The sequence below is a fragment of the Salvelinus namaycush genome, chromosome 4 (genome assembly GCF_016432855.1).
Source record: "Salvelinus namaycush isolate Seneca chromosome 4, SaNama_1.0, whole genome shotgun sequence".
In the NCBI taxonomy this organism is placed as follows: domain Eukaryota; kingdom Metazoa; phylum Chordata; class Actinopteri; order Salmoniformes; family Salmonidae; genus Salvelinus; species Salvelinus namaycush.
The window spans coordinates 43,589,353-43,606,005 of record NC_052310.1 but is presented as its reverse complement, the minus strand read 5'-3'; the positions used below and the strand labels follow the sequence as shown (position 1 = coordinate 43,606,005).

Sequence of the window (16,653 nt, the reverse complement as noted above, 5' to 3'; positions counted from 1 at the left end):
GGAACAGCAAGGATTTATGGTAAAAACAAATAATAGCAAAGTTTACTCAGAAAATATTAGGAAACCAATGGTCTGGGGTATAAATATAAACTATACATAACAATATGATAATATTGAACAATATTTATATATTTCCATTTGCAGTCTATATAAAGAGGGTGCTTTTTGTCATGTCTGCTCCCGCTCCCCCTCTCTGGCGCTCGAGGTCGCCAGGCTGCTCATCATTACACACACTTTCACTATCGTTACGTGCACCAGTGCTTCATCGAACTGGCTCGTCAGGCTCCCATACCTCAGCTGGCTTGAGAGGCTCACAAGCATCGGTTGGCTCGTCTGGCTCCCATGCCTCGGCCTGCCCGTCAGGCTCGCCCAGGCAGAATGCCAGGTGGCGCACCTAGGGAGGAGGGGGAGGGGGGGGTTAAGCTGTGAGTGCTTGCGATCTATTATATTGTTGTGATTCACCAAGTTATGTTGCTACCGTATTGACTGTAACATATGGTACAACTGCTAGCATGAGAAGCCCATATTTTCAATTGGCAAGAAATAGTAATTAATTCCCATGTAGTATGTTATCATGTGCATAAATCAACACACTAATCTCTTAGTTTGACAGTAAGGTACTAAATATATCTGACATTTGTTATCTGAGATTTTAAAATTGTATCTGAGAGTCGCCTCCACACAAGTGTTTTGCAACTTTGAAATTGGCCACTAGTAGGAACTTACACATAACTGTTAATAACTTAATAATAAAATATCTGATCGGCTTAGAAAACCACATGAACTGCTTGAAACATTAAATATTTCTTATTTTTTTCTTTGAATCCAAATATTGAAATGGTCTTAATGGGTATGTGGGCTTAATAGGTACACTTACACTTTGCCTCATGCCAGACCATAAACTAATACACCTGTTTAGCAGAGCTTACTGAGACTTGACTTCCCTATGCAAAATAAAAAAAATGTTTCACATGCAAATAAATAAAGGCTCAATTTAAAATCAAAGGCAAAGCACAAAACTATCACAAAAAGCTAACACATGACAAACATACCTCAACCAGAGAACTAAGCACATGATTGCATGATTACACACATGATTACATGATTATACACAACTCAAAACCATAATCTCTCTATCCATCCTCTTCTTTCTCTTCATCTCAGTTACATGGGGAGTGGCACTGGAATGGAAAGGGCGAGGCGGGTGGTAGGTTTTCCTGCAAATGTTCATTGGGACATACAATTGTCTAATCCAAGCCAAAGAAGCGTAGGCAGCTGCGTGGGCAGTCAAGTTGACATTTTTTTGAGCCATATAATGAGTGCCTGACTCAGACACAGGAAATGCTCAAATGATGACTTGGCATGTCTCTGCAGTTTTGATAATTACCTTGTTCTTGGTTCACCCATCATGTTGTGTTTCTGCAATGGGACTCTGCCATGGTTAGGACTCCTACCCCCCTTATCCATTGTGAAAAGTCAACAACCTACCAGAAATGTAGAGCTACTACCATATACTGTATATCATTAACACCTATACAATGTTATACCTATCTAATTCGGTCAGATTTACATGATGTGCCTCTTGAATCGGGCAAGGAATAAATGTATAGTTTCCTCTCAATGTCTTGCTAGGCGTCATGTTGTGCAACACTATATTCTTGCCTATGAAGATGATAACTTTGTCCTCAGGCTCCATGTAGCAGTTGTTCATTCTTCTCTGTGTAACAGTTGGGATTATCAGACAATTCTGAGGGAAAACATATTTCTTATCCCAGGATTGAGGTACGTTTTCCGAGCCATATCTAGCAAATCCAATCTGATAGTGGGTTATAAGTACTGCAGCTCGTAAAAGGTCCAATGCAGTCATTTTTATCTCAATATTAAAACATTTCTGGGTAACAATTCAGTACCTCAATGTGATTGTTTTAAATAAAAATGGTCCCAAAAAAGTAATAATCTTAGCAAAGAGCAATTTCTCAAGCTAGAATTTTGCTAGGAGAATCTGGGATTGGTCTGAGTGTGGAGGGGAAAACTGAAAACTAGCTCTTATTGGCACATCCTAGTTGACACCAGGCAGGCCAAAACCCCATCCCACCTAAACAGGCTGAAATTTCAGGCGGCCTTTTCAATAAGCTGTTACACTAAAAGGGAATTATCATCATTTTCACAATTTCACTATTATTCCAAACTCAATATACACTGCTCAAAAAAATAAAGGGAACACTTAAACAACACAATGTAACTCCAAGTCAATCACACTTCTGTGAAATCAAACTGTCCACTTAGGAAGCAACACTGATTGACAATAAATTTCACATGCTGTTGTGCAAATGGAATAGACAACAGGTGGAAATTATAGGCAATTAGCAAGACACCCCCAATAAAGGAGTGATTCTGCAGGTGGTGACCACAGACCACTTCTCAGTTCCTATGCTTCCTGGCTGATGTTTTGGTCACTTTTGAATGCTGGCGGTGCTCTCACTCTAGTGGTAGCATGAGACGGAGTCTACAACCCACACAAGTGGCTCAGGTAGTGCAGCTCATCCAGGATGGCACATCAATGCGAGCTGTGGCAAGAAGGTTTGCTGTGTTGTCAGCGTAGTGTCCAGAGCATGGAGGCGCTACCAGGAGACAGGCCAGTACATCAGGAGACGTGGAGGAGGCCGTAGGAGGGCAACAACCCAGCAGCAGGACCGCTACCTCCGCCTTTGAGCAGGAGGAGCACTGCCAGAGCCCTGCAAAATGACCTCCAGCAGGCCACAAAAGTCCTGGCTGATTTCTTTAGATTTTCCCATGATGTCAAGCAAAGAGGCACTGAGTTTGAAGGTAGGCCTTGAAATACATCCACATGTACACCTCCAATTGACTCAAATGATGTCAATTAGCCTATCAGAAGCTTCTAAAGCAATGACATCCTTTTCTGGAATTTTCCCAAGCTGTTTAAAGGCACAGTCAACTTAGTGTATGTAAACTTTTGACCCACTGGAATTGTGATACAATTAATTATAAGTGAAATAATCTGTCTGTAAACAATTGTTGGAGAAATTACTTGTGTCATGCACAAAGTAGATGTCCTAACCGACTTGCCAAAACTATAGTTTGTTAACAAGAAATTTGTGGAGTGTATGCAAACTTCCAACTTCAACTGTATATACACTACCATTCAAAAGTTTGGGGCCACTTAGAAATGTCATTGTTTTTGAAAGAAAAGCACATTTCTTGTCCATAAAAATAACCTCATATTGATCCGAAATACAGCGTAAACATTGTTAATGTGGTAAATGACTATTGTAGCTGGAAACGGCTGATTTTTAATGGAGTATCTGCATAGGCGTACAGAGGCCCATTATCAGCAACTTTCACTCCTGTGTTTCAATGGCACGTTGTGTAAGCTAATCCAAGTTTATCATTTTAAAAGGCTAATTGATCATTAGAAAACCCTTTTGCAATTATGTTAGCACAGCTGAAAACTGTTGTGCTGATTTAAAGAAACAATAAATCTGGCCTTCTTTAGACTAGTTGAGTATCTGGAGCATCAACATTTGTGGATTCGATTACAGGCTCAAAATGGCCAGCAACAAATAACTTTCTTCTGAAACTCATCAGTCTATTCTTGTTCTTAGAAATGAAGGCTATTCCATGTGAGAAATTGCCAAGAAACTGAAGATCTCGTACAATGCTGTGTACTAATCCCTTCACAGAACAGCGCAAACTGTCTCTAACCAGAATAGAAAGAGGAGTGGGAGGCACCGGTGCACAACTGAGCAAGAGGACAAGTAAATTAAATTGTCTAGTTTGAGAAACAGACACCTTACAAGTCCACAACTGGCAGCTTCATTAAATAGTACCCGCAAAACACCAGTCTCAACGTCAACAGTGAAGAGGCGGAGGCAGAGTTGCAAAGAAAAAGCCATATCTCAGACTGGCCAATAAAAATCAAAGATTAAGATGGGCAAATGAGCCTCCAGTGATGATCCATGGCACGAAGCCTCCAGTGATGATCCATGGCACGAAGCCTCCAGTGATGATTCATGGCACGAATCCTCCAGTGATGATCCATGGCCCAGAGCCTGCAGTGAGGATCCATGGCACGAAGCCTCCAGCATAGATCCGCAGTCCAGAGCCCCCAGCGATGGTCCCCGGTCCGGAGCCCCCAGCGACGGTCTCCAGTCCGGGGCCTGCAGCGAGGGTCCTCAGTCCTGGGCCTGCAACGAGGGTCCCCAGTCCGGGGCCTGCAGCGAGCGTCCCCAGTCCAGAGGCGCCACCAAAGTGGGGGGAGCCAGAGGTGGAGCGGGGTCTGCGTCCCGCACCGGAGCCGCCACCGAAGTAGATGCCCACCCGGACCCTCCCCTATAGTCAGGTTTTGCGGCCGGAGTCCGCACCTTTGGGGGGGGGGACTGTCACGCCCTGGCCATAGAGAGGCTTTTATTCTCTATTTTGGTTAGGCCAGGGTGTGACTAGGGTGGGCATTCTAGTTTCTTTATTTCTATGTTTTCTGTTTCTATGTTTTGGCCGGGTATGGTTCTCAATCAGGGACAGCTGTCTATCGTTGTCTCTGATTGGGAATCATACTTAGGCAGCCCGTTTTGCCACCTTAGTTGTGGGTAATTGTCTGTGCTAGTGGACTGTATAGCCCTAGTCAGCTTCACGTTCGTTTTTGTTGTTTCCTGTTTTGTTGGCGACATTCAAAATAAAAAGAAATGTACGCTCACTACGCTGCACCTTGGTCCTATCATTTCCACCCTGACGACGATCGTGACAGACACACCACGATCATAGTATATATTTGATCCCTTGAAGAGGTTTTGGTTGCATAAGGTTGTTACAGTAGTTTGGATGTGGTACTGGTTAAAGCTCTAGTTTTATAGTGTATTAGTAGTATGTATGATACCATTTGAAGCCCTTGTAGCTGTTCTTGTGGCACTCTGACTAAATCTGTAGAGCTAGTTCTCTAGAACCACCATACCAGGGCCGTCCTGCTTATCTCTTTTCTGTGGGCACACATACAATAAGTGTAAGATATACAGCAAATGTCTATACCATTCCCTCCGAACTAAACGAGAACATAAGGGGTAGAGGTCAATTTTGGATTGAGCAATGGATTGAAATTACACCAGTATGGGCTCCCGAGTGGGCACCGGTCTAAGGCACTACATCTCAGTGCAAGAGGCATCACTACAGTCCCTGGTTCGAATCCAGGCTGTATCACATCCAGTTGTGATTGGGAGTCCCATGGGGTGGTGCACAATTGGCCCAGCATTTTTCAGGGTAGGCCGTCATTGTAAATAAAAAGGTGTTCTTAACTGACTTGCCTTGTTAAATAAAGGTTGAGTATTATTTTATTTTTTTTAAATGGTGGTAAACTCACACAGACTGCACATCCATATGGATGAAGCCAGGTAGGCCAGGGTCTTCCCTGTGCATGTCTGGGCGATCGCAATCAGGTCATCTCCTTTCAGTGACACAGGCCAGGCCTGAGACTGGGACAGAGGGACACAACTGTTATCAGCATGGGAATGAGGCTGACAACATGGGAGTTAAAGTGTAATTTTGTATGGTACCAAGTACCAACCATGGCATCACAGTAGTGGGTTTATTGTTAAAACAAAATATTGTATCTCAGAATGAAGACATTGTCAATGCCAACCCAGGCATCACAGAATGGGTGCATGCTGCCCTTACTGATGTTAGGTGCAGGAAGTGTAGTCAGCATAATGGATATAACCACAGATAACAGGAAGCTATGAGTCAGCTCATTACAGGCAGAAAGCTTTCTTACGAAATATCCTTCATTGAGCTTCAAAGGGTGTGTCCCAATAACATCTCCTTTCTCCTACTTATGCGCAGTATACTTCTGTACTTTTTTGATACTCAAACATAAAAAAATGGTTTGATACTACAATTGAGTTACTTTCAGTATTTCTATCAAATGTGTCTCATGTCGCGTAATGACTTAGAGGATCAATTCTGTCTAGTAATTTGTCAACCAGGCCAGAAACGTCTCAGCGCATTTGGCGTTCCAGTTCTACAATACAGTTTGCCATAAAAAAAATGGTGTCACATAGACATGGAAAACTCATGCTATATTTAAGCATTATGATTGGTCATGGTCATTCATTTATGCACCACCACGCTTCGCACGGCACACGCAAGCTGTCCAGAGTGCAGACTAGCAAAAAGAAGCGCTCATCAATCCACTCGCTGAGTTTATTTATTTTAGGGATAGTGATTTATTTACAAAAGTAAACTTCCAATAGTGAACATAGTAACAAATTAGCAATAGGTTACTGTTAGTAGTCTACAAAAAGTCAGCTCTACAAAAAGACACCTAGCATTGGTCTAGGCTACTGTAGCCAAATCGATCAAAAGTGTGCAACTGCAGGCCGCAATTTGTGGCGTTCCTGCATGTGGGCATTCCTGCATATGCAGGAACGCCCCCCCTCGAACATCCCTTTGGTTCCTTCATGAATACACCCTCTCGGCGGGAGCACGACATCTTCATGCTTGTGTGACAGTTTTGAATGTTGGTCAAAAGAGATATAAAAGTATTATTTTAGTTTTTTTGCCCCCGCCTACCGGTGTCCTCCTTGCCAGCACACAGAAAAACTGTCTACCGGTCATCCCCACATCCATCTAGCACAGAAGACGGGTGGCGAGGGAGACTTGTTGTTTACCAGAGTCCTCCTTAAGGCTAGCTGGCTAAGCTAGCACAGTGTCCTTCGCTCCCACCTGCCGAACAACTGCCTTCAACATCATTAACAGAACTGCTGGAAAACAGTGCCCGACATGCGGGGCCGAAGGACACTGTCTACCGGTGTACAGCTAGCTAGCTACCTTTGTATGCTCGAGTCTCGTTTTTAAATGTATGTAGTTCTGTCCTTGAGCTTGTTTATTATCATGCCATGTGTTATGTTTTGTGTGGATCCCAGAAGGAGTAGATGCTGCTTTCGCAACAGCTAATGGGGATAAATAATAAAATAATAAATAAAAGACCAATATATGGTTTTGCAGAAGGATTTTAGGTTAAATGTCCACATCTCATTATTTGTTTCTCTTATTTTAACTAGAGAAGTCAAGCGCCACCACCCCATCAGCTACAGAGTACAGTTACATGCACACAATAATGTGATTATTGTGGATAGTCAGACTAATATACACTGCATTTGGAAAATATTCAGATCCCTTGACTTTTTCCACATTTTGTTACGTTACTGCCTTATTCTAAAATGAATTAAATAGTTTTTATTTCCCCCTCATCAATCTACACACAATACCCCATAATAACAAAGCAAAAACAGTTTTTTAGAAATTTTTGCAAATTTATAAAAAATAAAAAATATGTGCCTTTTACTGAGGAGTGGCTTCCATATGGCCACTCTACCATAAATACCTGATTGGTGGAGTGTTGCAGAGTTGGTTCCCCATCTCCACAGAGCTGTGTCAGAGTGACCATCGGGTTCTTGTTCACCTCCCTGACCAAGGCCATTCTCAGTTTGGCCATGCGGCTTTGTCATTATGGGTTATTGTGTGTAGATTGACGAGGGGAAAAAAATTCATCAATTTTAGAATAAGGCTGTAACAAAATGTGGAAAAAGTCACGGGGTCTGAATACTTTCCGAATGCACTGTAATAGTTTTCATTAAATGTTTACGTGCTTTGCAAGAAAAACGATTCCCCTAATAATCCTGTTTACATGGACACATTGAAAAGGCTACCTGATGGCACTGATAAATACCTGATAAATGCAGAAAATCTCCAATCAAAATAAACGTTCTACCACAGCAAACATGCTATTTTTGGGAAGCATATTTGATTCGGGGTTCGGAAATATAAAGTATGAATGTGAAAACTACTTCTAACGCGTACATTCAGTTCCGAACTCCCTTCACTCATGCTAAGGCTCGGTCGGCTGGTGCTAGCACATGCGCAGATCAAATAAAGTGCTGAAACACTAATTAAGGTGTTTACTGTCCTAATAATTTGAAAGATTGCTAAGAAAACCAGTTATTTTAATCGGCGTATGTTTACTTAGATTTGGACTTTATCCCGATTAAGATAAACAGAGTAAGGTGTTCACACGACTATTGCACAATCTGCCTGTTGCCATAATCTGTTAAATATTAAATTATTAGTGTGCATGTAAACATACTCCAGCCTACCATTACATCCATGCAAGAACCAAAGACTGAAGTGAAACATCCCACTCCCCCATTTTTTCTGGTTCATATCAGAGCATGTGAGCAGAGTTGAGAGGTTGGAAATCCAGCTCATTGCTTGTGGAGGGGTGCTTGTGCACCATTCTGGGGCTCCATTTGCTTTCCTACTGCTCAGCTAAAAACCGCTCTATGCTCACAGGGGGGAAAAAAATCACAATTTAACCAACACCCATCTATTTTTGTGACTACATGGACCTACCAATTGTTTTTTAAGTATTTGAATAAACATGAAAAGGTGAATGTAAGAAGCGAACATAATTTAAAATAGGCTACATGTCATATTACACTGCATATAAACACTCCATATAGGTCAGGAGCCAGACAGGGAGCCTAAGAAGGAACGCAAATGAATTATCTAGGCTATATTATTTCAATTATTTCAAGGCTATAGCCTACAAAGAAATACATTGTGAAGCATTTGCGAGTGCGACACAATAGGCTGGTAGGGACAAAAAGCGTTCAGCATTTAAACAACATTTAGTTGAATTAAATCATTATAGTCTATAAATTGCGAATATAGGATGTGACTTACTTAGAATTAAATACAAATCAAATGGAAAATTACTTATTAGTGCCTTTGAATTAATTCTTAGAATTCATTTTTAGAAACATGAGTTTGGCCAGTCTGTGGTTTCAGGCTCATACGATGGCTCTCGGCTAGCAGCGGAAAATATCCTCTCCACACTTGCAAAGCATTGGGGATGATAAACACCTTTTTGGACAATCTTGCCAGGCTGGGCAGAGATGCAGTTGTTTTTGTATTTTTCTATAGGTAAGCCTAAAGGTTTTTAGGCAAAATAACCGAATCAAAACGGAAATCTCCTTGAAAGTGAGAATATGCCAAAATGATGTCCTATTGTATAGATAATAGAACGAAAATGAAGGAAAGTTTTTTGTTGCTGTTTATAAATACTTTGCTACAATGACACACTGAGTTATCTACCCACCTTGTTCCTTTCTTTTAGCATGTGCACACATAGCATGCCTTTGGGATAGTGTGATTCTTTAGTTGTGGGCACTAAATCACCGCACTTCCTCTCTTGCTATTGGTCCTCATCTTTGTAAGTTACCTTGATTTAGCACCTATGTGTTTTATCAGTTTCTTTATGAAATATTTAGTGAATTCCATGACAGTAGCACAAGCAAGGGGCTAAAGCAGCACACAAGTAGACTACGAATGCATGCTGGGCTGAGCATGCCTGAGCTTGTGAAGTGAGTGCTACTGGTGCAGGCGAGAAGGCCAACGCTCCAGCCAAATTGGGCACACTCAGCTCACATACTCTGGTTCATATACAGTCAATAAACTAAGCAGACCAGACCCAGCTGCCAATGCATAGGTGCCTATAGATGGGTTACGTTTATTACACATTTTTAGTAATTTAGCAGACACTCTTATCCAGAGCGACTTACAATAGTGAACGCATACATTTTCATTTGTACTGGTCCCTCGTAGGAATGGAACCCACAATCCTGGCATTGCAAGTGCCATGCTCTACCAACTGAACCACACCTGTCAGCAGACAATGTCACAAAAACTATGTAAGTAAATAACAAGAAACTGATATATGGGGTATCATAAGTGGCTCGTTTCATCTTTTTCTTGATACAATGTCTTGTTTTGACAAAGTTCATGTCAGTACTAATATTGCTCAAATTCGCTAGTTAGCTAACCAACAATTGTAAGGATGTTGTTGTGTATTGATAGTCAAGTTTGTCCCTTTAGGGCACCTGTAACACCCCCCTGCTTACATACATTGGAATGCTTGTAATGTTTTTCCTGTAAAACGCATTAAACAATGCCCACGTTAGTTTCTACTCTAGTCTCATGTCCTGTCCTTATTGTATAAGTAATACGGTGTGCTATACAACAAAACTAGCGACGAGGAAGACACGTTCTCACGTTTGTGCTCATTATCGTCAGCAGAAGCTGTAGAAAAGACGCAAAGAAAACGTGGAGTTCTAGCCAGTCGAGGGATGCTAGCTAGCTTCTGATGTCACAGCAACAAGAGCCTCCCTCAAGGGATAGGAAGAGTTTCGCTTCAGGAGACAGTGAAGTCACTGTGAGTGGGAAAAAATGTAATTAAAAAAGGGTCTGTGGCGCCCAGGCTCTGTCGCAGCCGGCCGCGACCGGGAGGTCCGTGGGGCGACGCACAATTGGCATAGCGTCGTCCGGGTTAGGGAGGGTTTGGCCGGTAGGGATATCCTTGTCTCATCGCGCTCCAGCGACTCCTGTGGCGGGCCGGGCGCAGTGCGCGCTAACCAAGGGGGCCAGGTACACGGTGTTTCCTCCGACACATTGGTGCGGCTGGCTTCCGGGTTGGAGGCGCGCTGTGTTAAGAAGCAGTGCGGCTTGGTTGGGTTGTGCTTCGGAGGACGCATGGCTTTCAACCTTCGTCTCTCCCGAGCTCGTACGGGAGTTGTAGCGATGAGACAAGATAGTAATTACTAGCGATTGGATACCACGAACATTGGGGAGAAAAGGGGATAAAATTAATAAAAAAAAATTAAAAAAGGGTCTGTGAGTAAGGGACCGTCTGAAAGTGTGAGAAAGAAAAATAATAAATCGAAAATGTCTGCAATGGTTGGAAGTAAAGGAACATTTGATGAATCTGTGGAATAATGGAGTTCTTACGTTTTGAGTGCTTTGTGTTGGCAAATGGAATTAAAGCAGAAGTAGTTGTACCAACATTTTTGACTGTTATGGGAGGAAAAACATTCAATCTGCTGCGCAGCCTAGTAACGCCTGAAAAACCTGGTGATAAATCATTTGATGAAATTGTGGCTACTTTAAAAGGACATTATTCTCCCAAACCACTGATAATCGCAGAGAGATTCAGGTTTCATGAGAGAAATCAAGAGAAGGGGGAGTCAATCTCACAGTTTGTGAATGTATTGAAACAGTTATCTGAACACTGAATTTGGGCGATCACTGAGTGACACTATACGTGATAGGTTAGTGCGTGACATGCGCAGCGAGGCAATTCAGAAACGCCTTTTGATTGAGAGTAACTTAACATTGCAGAGAGCAATAGAAGTGAGTGTGTCAATGGAAATGGCAAATAAAGTAGCTAAGTGCATAAGGTGTCTACAAGGTAAGGTAAAAACAAGGTAAAAATCTAATCTGTTGTTCTGCCCCTGAACAAGGCAGTTAAACCACTGTTCCTAGGCCGTCATTGAAAATGAGAATTTGTTCTTACTGACTTGCCTAGTTAAATAAAGATTTTTAAAAAATATTGAGGAAACACGTGGATGTGTTCAAAGGAGAACTTGGCAGTATGAAGGACATAACAGTTAAACTGACTGTGAATCTAGACAGCAAGCGAAAATGCTTCAAAGCTAGACCTGTCCCATACGCCATAAAACCAAAAGTTGAAACTGAGCTAAACAGAATAGTCGAGAGTGGATCCAGTGAATGGGCTACACCTGTTGTTCCAGTCATAAAAAATATGGATTACTCAGACTCTGTGGTCATTTCAAAGTCACCGTTAACGCAGTCTTGACTGCTGAAAAATATCCACTACCCCTCATTGACGACCTCTTTTCTGGTTTAGCTGGAGGACAGAAATTCAGTAAGATAGGCCTGACATAAGTCTATCTACAGATGCATGAGGACCAAGAGTCATAAGAACTGTTGACCATAGTGACTCACAAAGGACTATACATGTTCCCGGAGGCCTCCTTTTGGAATCACCTCACCGCAGTGCGCGCTAACCGAGGTGGCCGGGTGCACGGTGTTTCCTCCGACACATTGGTGCAGCTGGCTTCCGGGTTGGAGGCGCGCTGTGTTAAGAAGCAGTGCGGCTTGGTTGGGTTGTGTTTCGGAGGACGCATGGCTTTCGATCTTCGTCTCTCCCGAGCCCGTACGGGAGTTGTAGCGATGAGACAAGATAGTAATTACTAGCAATTGGATACCACGAAATTGGGGAGAAAAGGGGGTAAAATTTTAAGAAAAAAAAAAAAAAGAAATAATGGAACGCAAGGCGATATCATTTGGAATGCGCGTGACCAAGATCTGGCACTCTGCCAGACCATTGACTGAAACACCTCCCATCCGGTCCCACATCACAGTAGAGGCTTCATTCAACGTTCAATAGACAACAGTCAATAGACTGTTGACATCTAGTAGAAGGCGTAGGAAGTGCGAACAGATCCATATCTTACAGGGATTTGAATAGGCGATGAGTTGAACATCGACCAGCCTCACAATTCTCACTTCCTGTTTGGATCTTTTCTCAGGATTTGCCTGCCATATGAGTTCTGTTATACTCACAGACATCATTCAAACAGTTTTAGAAACTTCAGAGTGTTTTCTATCCAATAGTAATAATAATATGCATATATTAGCATCTGGGACAGAGTAGGAGGCAATTCACTCTGGGCACGCTATTCATCCAAAAGTGAAAATGCTGCCCCCTATCACAAGTTAAGATCAAATCCCAATGCCCCTGTTCTGAATGAAAATCACACATTCATCCCTAAAGTGTTAATAATAACTGTTGTCGGCGAGGTGTGAACTTGTTGCATCTAAAATCCTGTCTCGCAGGTTACACACCTGAGGCACTGGGAGGGTGTGGCCTAACGGGGAAACGTTCTGGTCTAAAAAACTGCCAGCTGGAAAAATCTAGAGTGAGCTGAAGAATATGAGGCGAGTTAAACCTGAAACACAGGCAGATGATGACAGAGTGAATAAATACTGCCAAGTTCAGCCTCATGGTAAAGAGAAATGTCTGCTTATGGTTCACTGCTTGAAAAACTTACTTATCAAGCATCTGCTAGTATGTCCAGCTAATGTGCACTTATTTTTCAATCAAGCTCACCTTCTGCTGGTCTGTTAACCAGACAAATGGTTGAATAGACAGAATGAAAGAAAGTCTACTTTCTCTGAAGCATAGATAGACACAGCCCAACTGTATTGAAATCAGACCCAACTGTATTGAAATCAGACCCACGTCACAGGTACCGATCTAGATGTCAGAACTCAGCACTGGTGTCTTTTGTTATGTCCAAAGCCATATTTCAGTGACGCGACATAGCCTACCTACACACGGCTCACAGAGCATGGTGACCTATATGAACATCATTAAAATCCATGTAAACCTTCAGTGACGCGCATCTACCTCAACACACACAAACCCAAGCATTGTTTAAGTCTCAATGCGGTCTCCTCACGTTAATCAGAGGGAAAAGCTACACAGTGGGCCTGTTGTGTGTGAAGATCACTCGAAACCACACCAAAGGAAGTATGTTATCAAATCAGTGTGTCACCGAGGCTAGTATGGCCTATACATTGGCTCTTTCAGAGGCAGTGCAACATTACAGCTTTGGCACAGAGAGAGCACATTGCACAGTGACTGAGTTAGAGGTCTAAGCCCCCAGTGAGACCTATTCGTGGTTCCAGGGCCCCAATGCTCCCCTCATCATGTGCCTAGCAGCCACTGATTTGGGGCTCAGAGAGGCATTATTCCTATGGGTGACACACAGAGCTTTGGGCTTTTACTAATTTAACTTGGAGAATGTGGTTAAATGTGATTTACAAGAACAGCCAAAGGAAGAACATTTGCTTGGTTTTAAACAGAACGTGGGATTAGAAACTGGTTGAGAGAATGCCAAGAGTGTGCAAAGCTGTCATCAAGGCAAAGGGTGGCTACTTTAAAGAATCTCAAATATGTAATGGAAAGAATGTCACTGAATGGAAAGATGAGACTCTGAATGGAAAGATGAGACTCAGATATATTTTGATTTGTTTAACACTTTTTTGGTTACTTCATGATTCCATATGTGTTGTTTCATAGTTTTGTTGTCTTCACTATTATTCTACAATGTAGAAAATAGTAAAAATAAAGAAAAACCCTTGACTGAGTAGGTGTTCTTAAACTTTTGACCCGTAGTGTACATCTGCCCTCAAGGTTGCAGTTTTGTTTGTTTGTACAAAGATACATTTACCTAACTGACCCAATAACTGATAGAAACAATCAAACCCTCTTTTGCATAGCAACTTTTGCATAGCAACTCTGTTCAGTTCTTCGCCCCTCCTTTTCCAGGTTTCTCTTTGATGTTGTTAGTGTGTAGGGGAGTTCCTCCCTCAACGATCTTAATCATCATGCTCCAACTTGAGGGGTATGAAGTGAGTCTGTAGTTTGATGGCAGTCCCCATCGACTGAGGATGAGCGATCACAATTATGTAATTGAATGAAAATTATGTTTAGTAATAATAATCTACATTAATCAATCTGACTCCATTATTATGTGAATAAATTCAACAGGCGTGCTTCTCTGAGGATCTAGTCAAGGTAGCGAGCCTTGCATCACCTCTCAGTATGACTATAACGAACATGTGTCCATCTTGCAATGCTATGCAAATATTAAGAGGCTAGATTCAAATAGCTAATCCTGGCGACCAATTTCTAGCATTAAGTTATTGAGTCAAGTAGACCAGGGATGTCAAGGTGAAACCCAAGCATTAACTATATGTAGTGTAAATAATATTCACCAATAGACCTGCTCAATTATGAACGTATGGTCAATCAAAGAATTACCCGATAAAACGAGGAATGCATTTGTGACTCATTTCAGGAAACTAGGCGTATGTCGCACTTCACTACTTCACAGGAGAGGCATTTGAACGTAAAGATTTTTTAAAATCAAAATGCGTTTTTTGGAAGAAATGCCTTCTGAACTTTCATGTGCCTTAATAACAAACTTGTATGCCATCATAAATATGAATAAAATTGTTAAATTACGAGCCTAGTTGGTTTAGCCACGGGAAAAGATAGGAACCTTACCTCTAGCCATGATTGGCTGAGATAATGGATGGGCTGGACATGCTGAGAGATGAGTTCGGATTGGTCTGCCATGTAGCATGCTTCTGTCTATAACAGGAGCTGCTCAGTATGTGTAGATAGATAATCCTTTCTTCCATAGCTTTATTGAAGGATATCATAAAGACCTGCAAAAGTGTTGCTACTGCTCTCCAATTTCCGGAGGAAGATCATGCCATGCTGACGCTCTCTGACTCTGAAAATGAATCAGTCGATGAGGAAATTGCTGATTCAGGTAAAAACATGTATATTGAACCAGACATTGTAGTCTTTAAATAACAGTCATGGGGAAGAAATGGCGATCAACAGTGTTGTTGTCACGGAAGAAGTTGACCGATACAAAAGTTGTACACAAACAACAGTAAGGTTTTAGTAGTGAGGTTGGACGGAAGGCTTTGTCGAAGGTGGCTGCAGGGTTGGGAATGGGACGCTTCTCCCTTTCTCCATCCTTCAGGTCGTCCACAAAGATATCGTTATTTGCTTTCCTACAGGAAGAGAGTGTATAATCAGACAGGAATATAGTGACTTTAGTTTAATGTTGGTTGGTACCAAACCACAGAAGCATTATGACCTGATAAACATGTTACTGAGCAGAAAATCTAACTCAGAAAGTGGAGTAGGATAGATAAACAGCATCCTCTGCTGGACAATAAATATACCTCCCAAAATGAAGGCCTCATCCCCAACTTGCATGCCTTTAAGTTATCTTCACCCCAAATGGCTACAGTCTCTGACTCAATGTAGACATCCTTATTTAGAGGAGGGAGATCTGCAAGGGGTTCCAAAACAATATTCTTTCAGACACTAAGAACTCCAATCAGAATACTGCCGTGTAAGAACACAGGATAATCGAGTGCAGCAACAGTTGTCAGTTGACATCTTATTGTGTGTGTGTCTGCCCCTTCATCTCCTCGTATTTCTGCTGGTTTTCCGTCACGGAGTTCCAGTCTATAGCCTGTGGAGGATTTTCATCCACAGACGCCTGCAGGGCACAATTCTACCACTTGGAGCCCCTCCTGTCTCCCCCGCCACCCCCACCTCCTCCACCCCCAAATCCTCCACCTGCTCCACCCCCAAACCTAACACCTCACCCAGGTCCTGAGAGAGAATACAAAACACACAGAGAGAAACTCTGACAATTCGGGAGCCTAGTTACAGCAGGGAAAGCCTCAATGGAAGGCAGACAATGAAAAGCTTCACAGAAATCTATACTGTAAGAACACCGACTTGATTCAGTAAAATATGTGTTGGTGAAATGCCCATCAAAACTTTATACTGAAGACATTATCAAAAAGCTATAGTTAAAGAGTATAAACAAACAGTATACAGTACCCCACTCAGTGCTCTCTCCCTTTCACAGTGGTTTAAGTGTGTTTTACTGCTGCAGAAAACCCGGGACTTTTGTCTCCGGCCACCAGCTCCTCTATCATCTCTCGGGCCTTCTGCTGCACCTCACTGCTCCTGAAGATTTGCACCTCACCTTCATAGTCCCCCTTGTTGATCTACAGCACGTACACACACAGAGGGAGGTTACTTCCACAGGGGGTCATTTGATTAGGTGTAGCGTAGAAAATGTATCCCCCAAAAAATCATACATGCTGCTACTACTAAGCAAATGC

General features: G+C 42.3%; 1 protein-coding gene across 1 annotated transcript in view; it reads right to left on the bottom strand.

The window, feature by feature from the left end:
- Positions 1-262: 262 nt before the first annotated feature.
- Positions 263-16,653, bottom strand: part of LOC120045880 (potassium voltage-gated channel subfamily KQT member 5-like) — a 176,154-nt gene continuing 159,763 nt past the window's right edge. Inside the window, exons 16-18 of the mRNA XM_038990810.1 lie at positions 16,414-16,536; positions 16,073-16,132; positions 263-394 (exon numbers count right to left, since the gene is read on the bottom strand). Coding sequence (XP_038846738.1) covers positions 263-394; positions 16,073-16,132; positions 16,414-16,536 — 315 coding nt within the window. The remainder of the gene's footprint in view (positions 395-16,072; positions 16,133-16,413; positions 16,537-16,653) is intronic.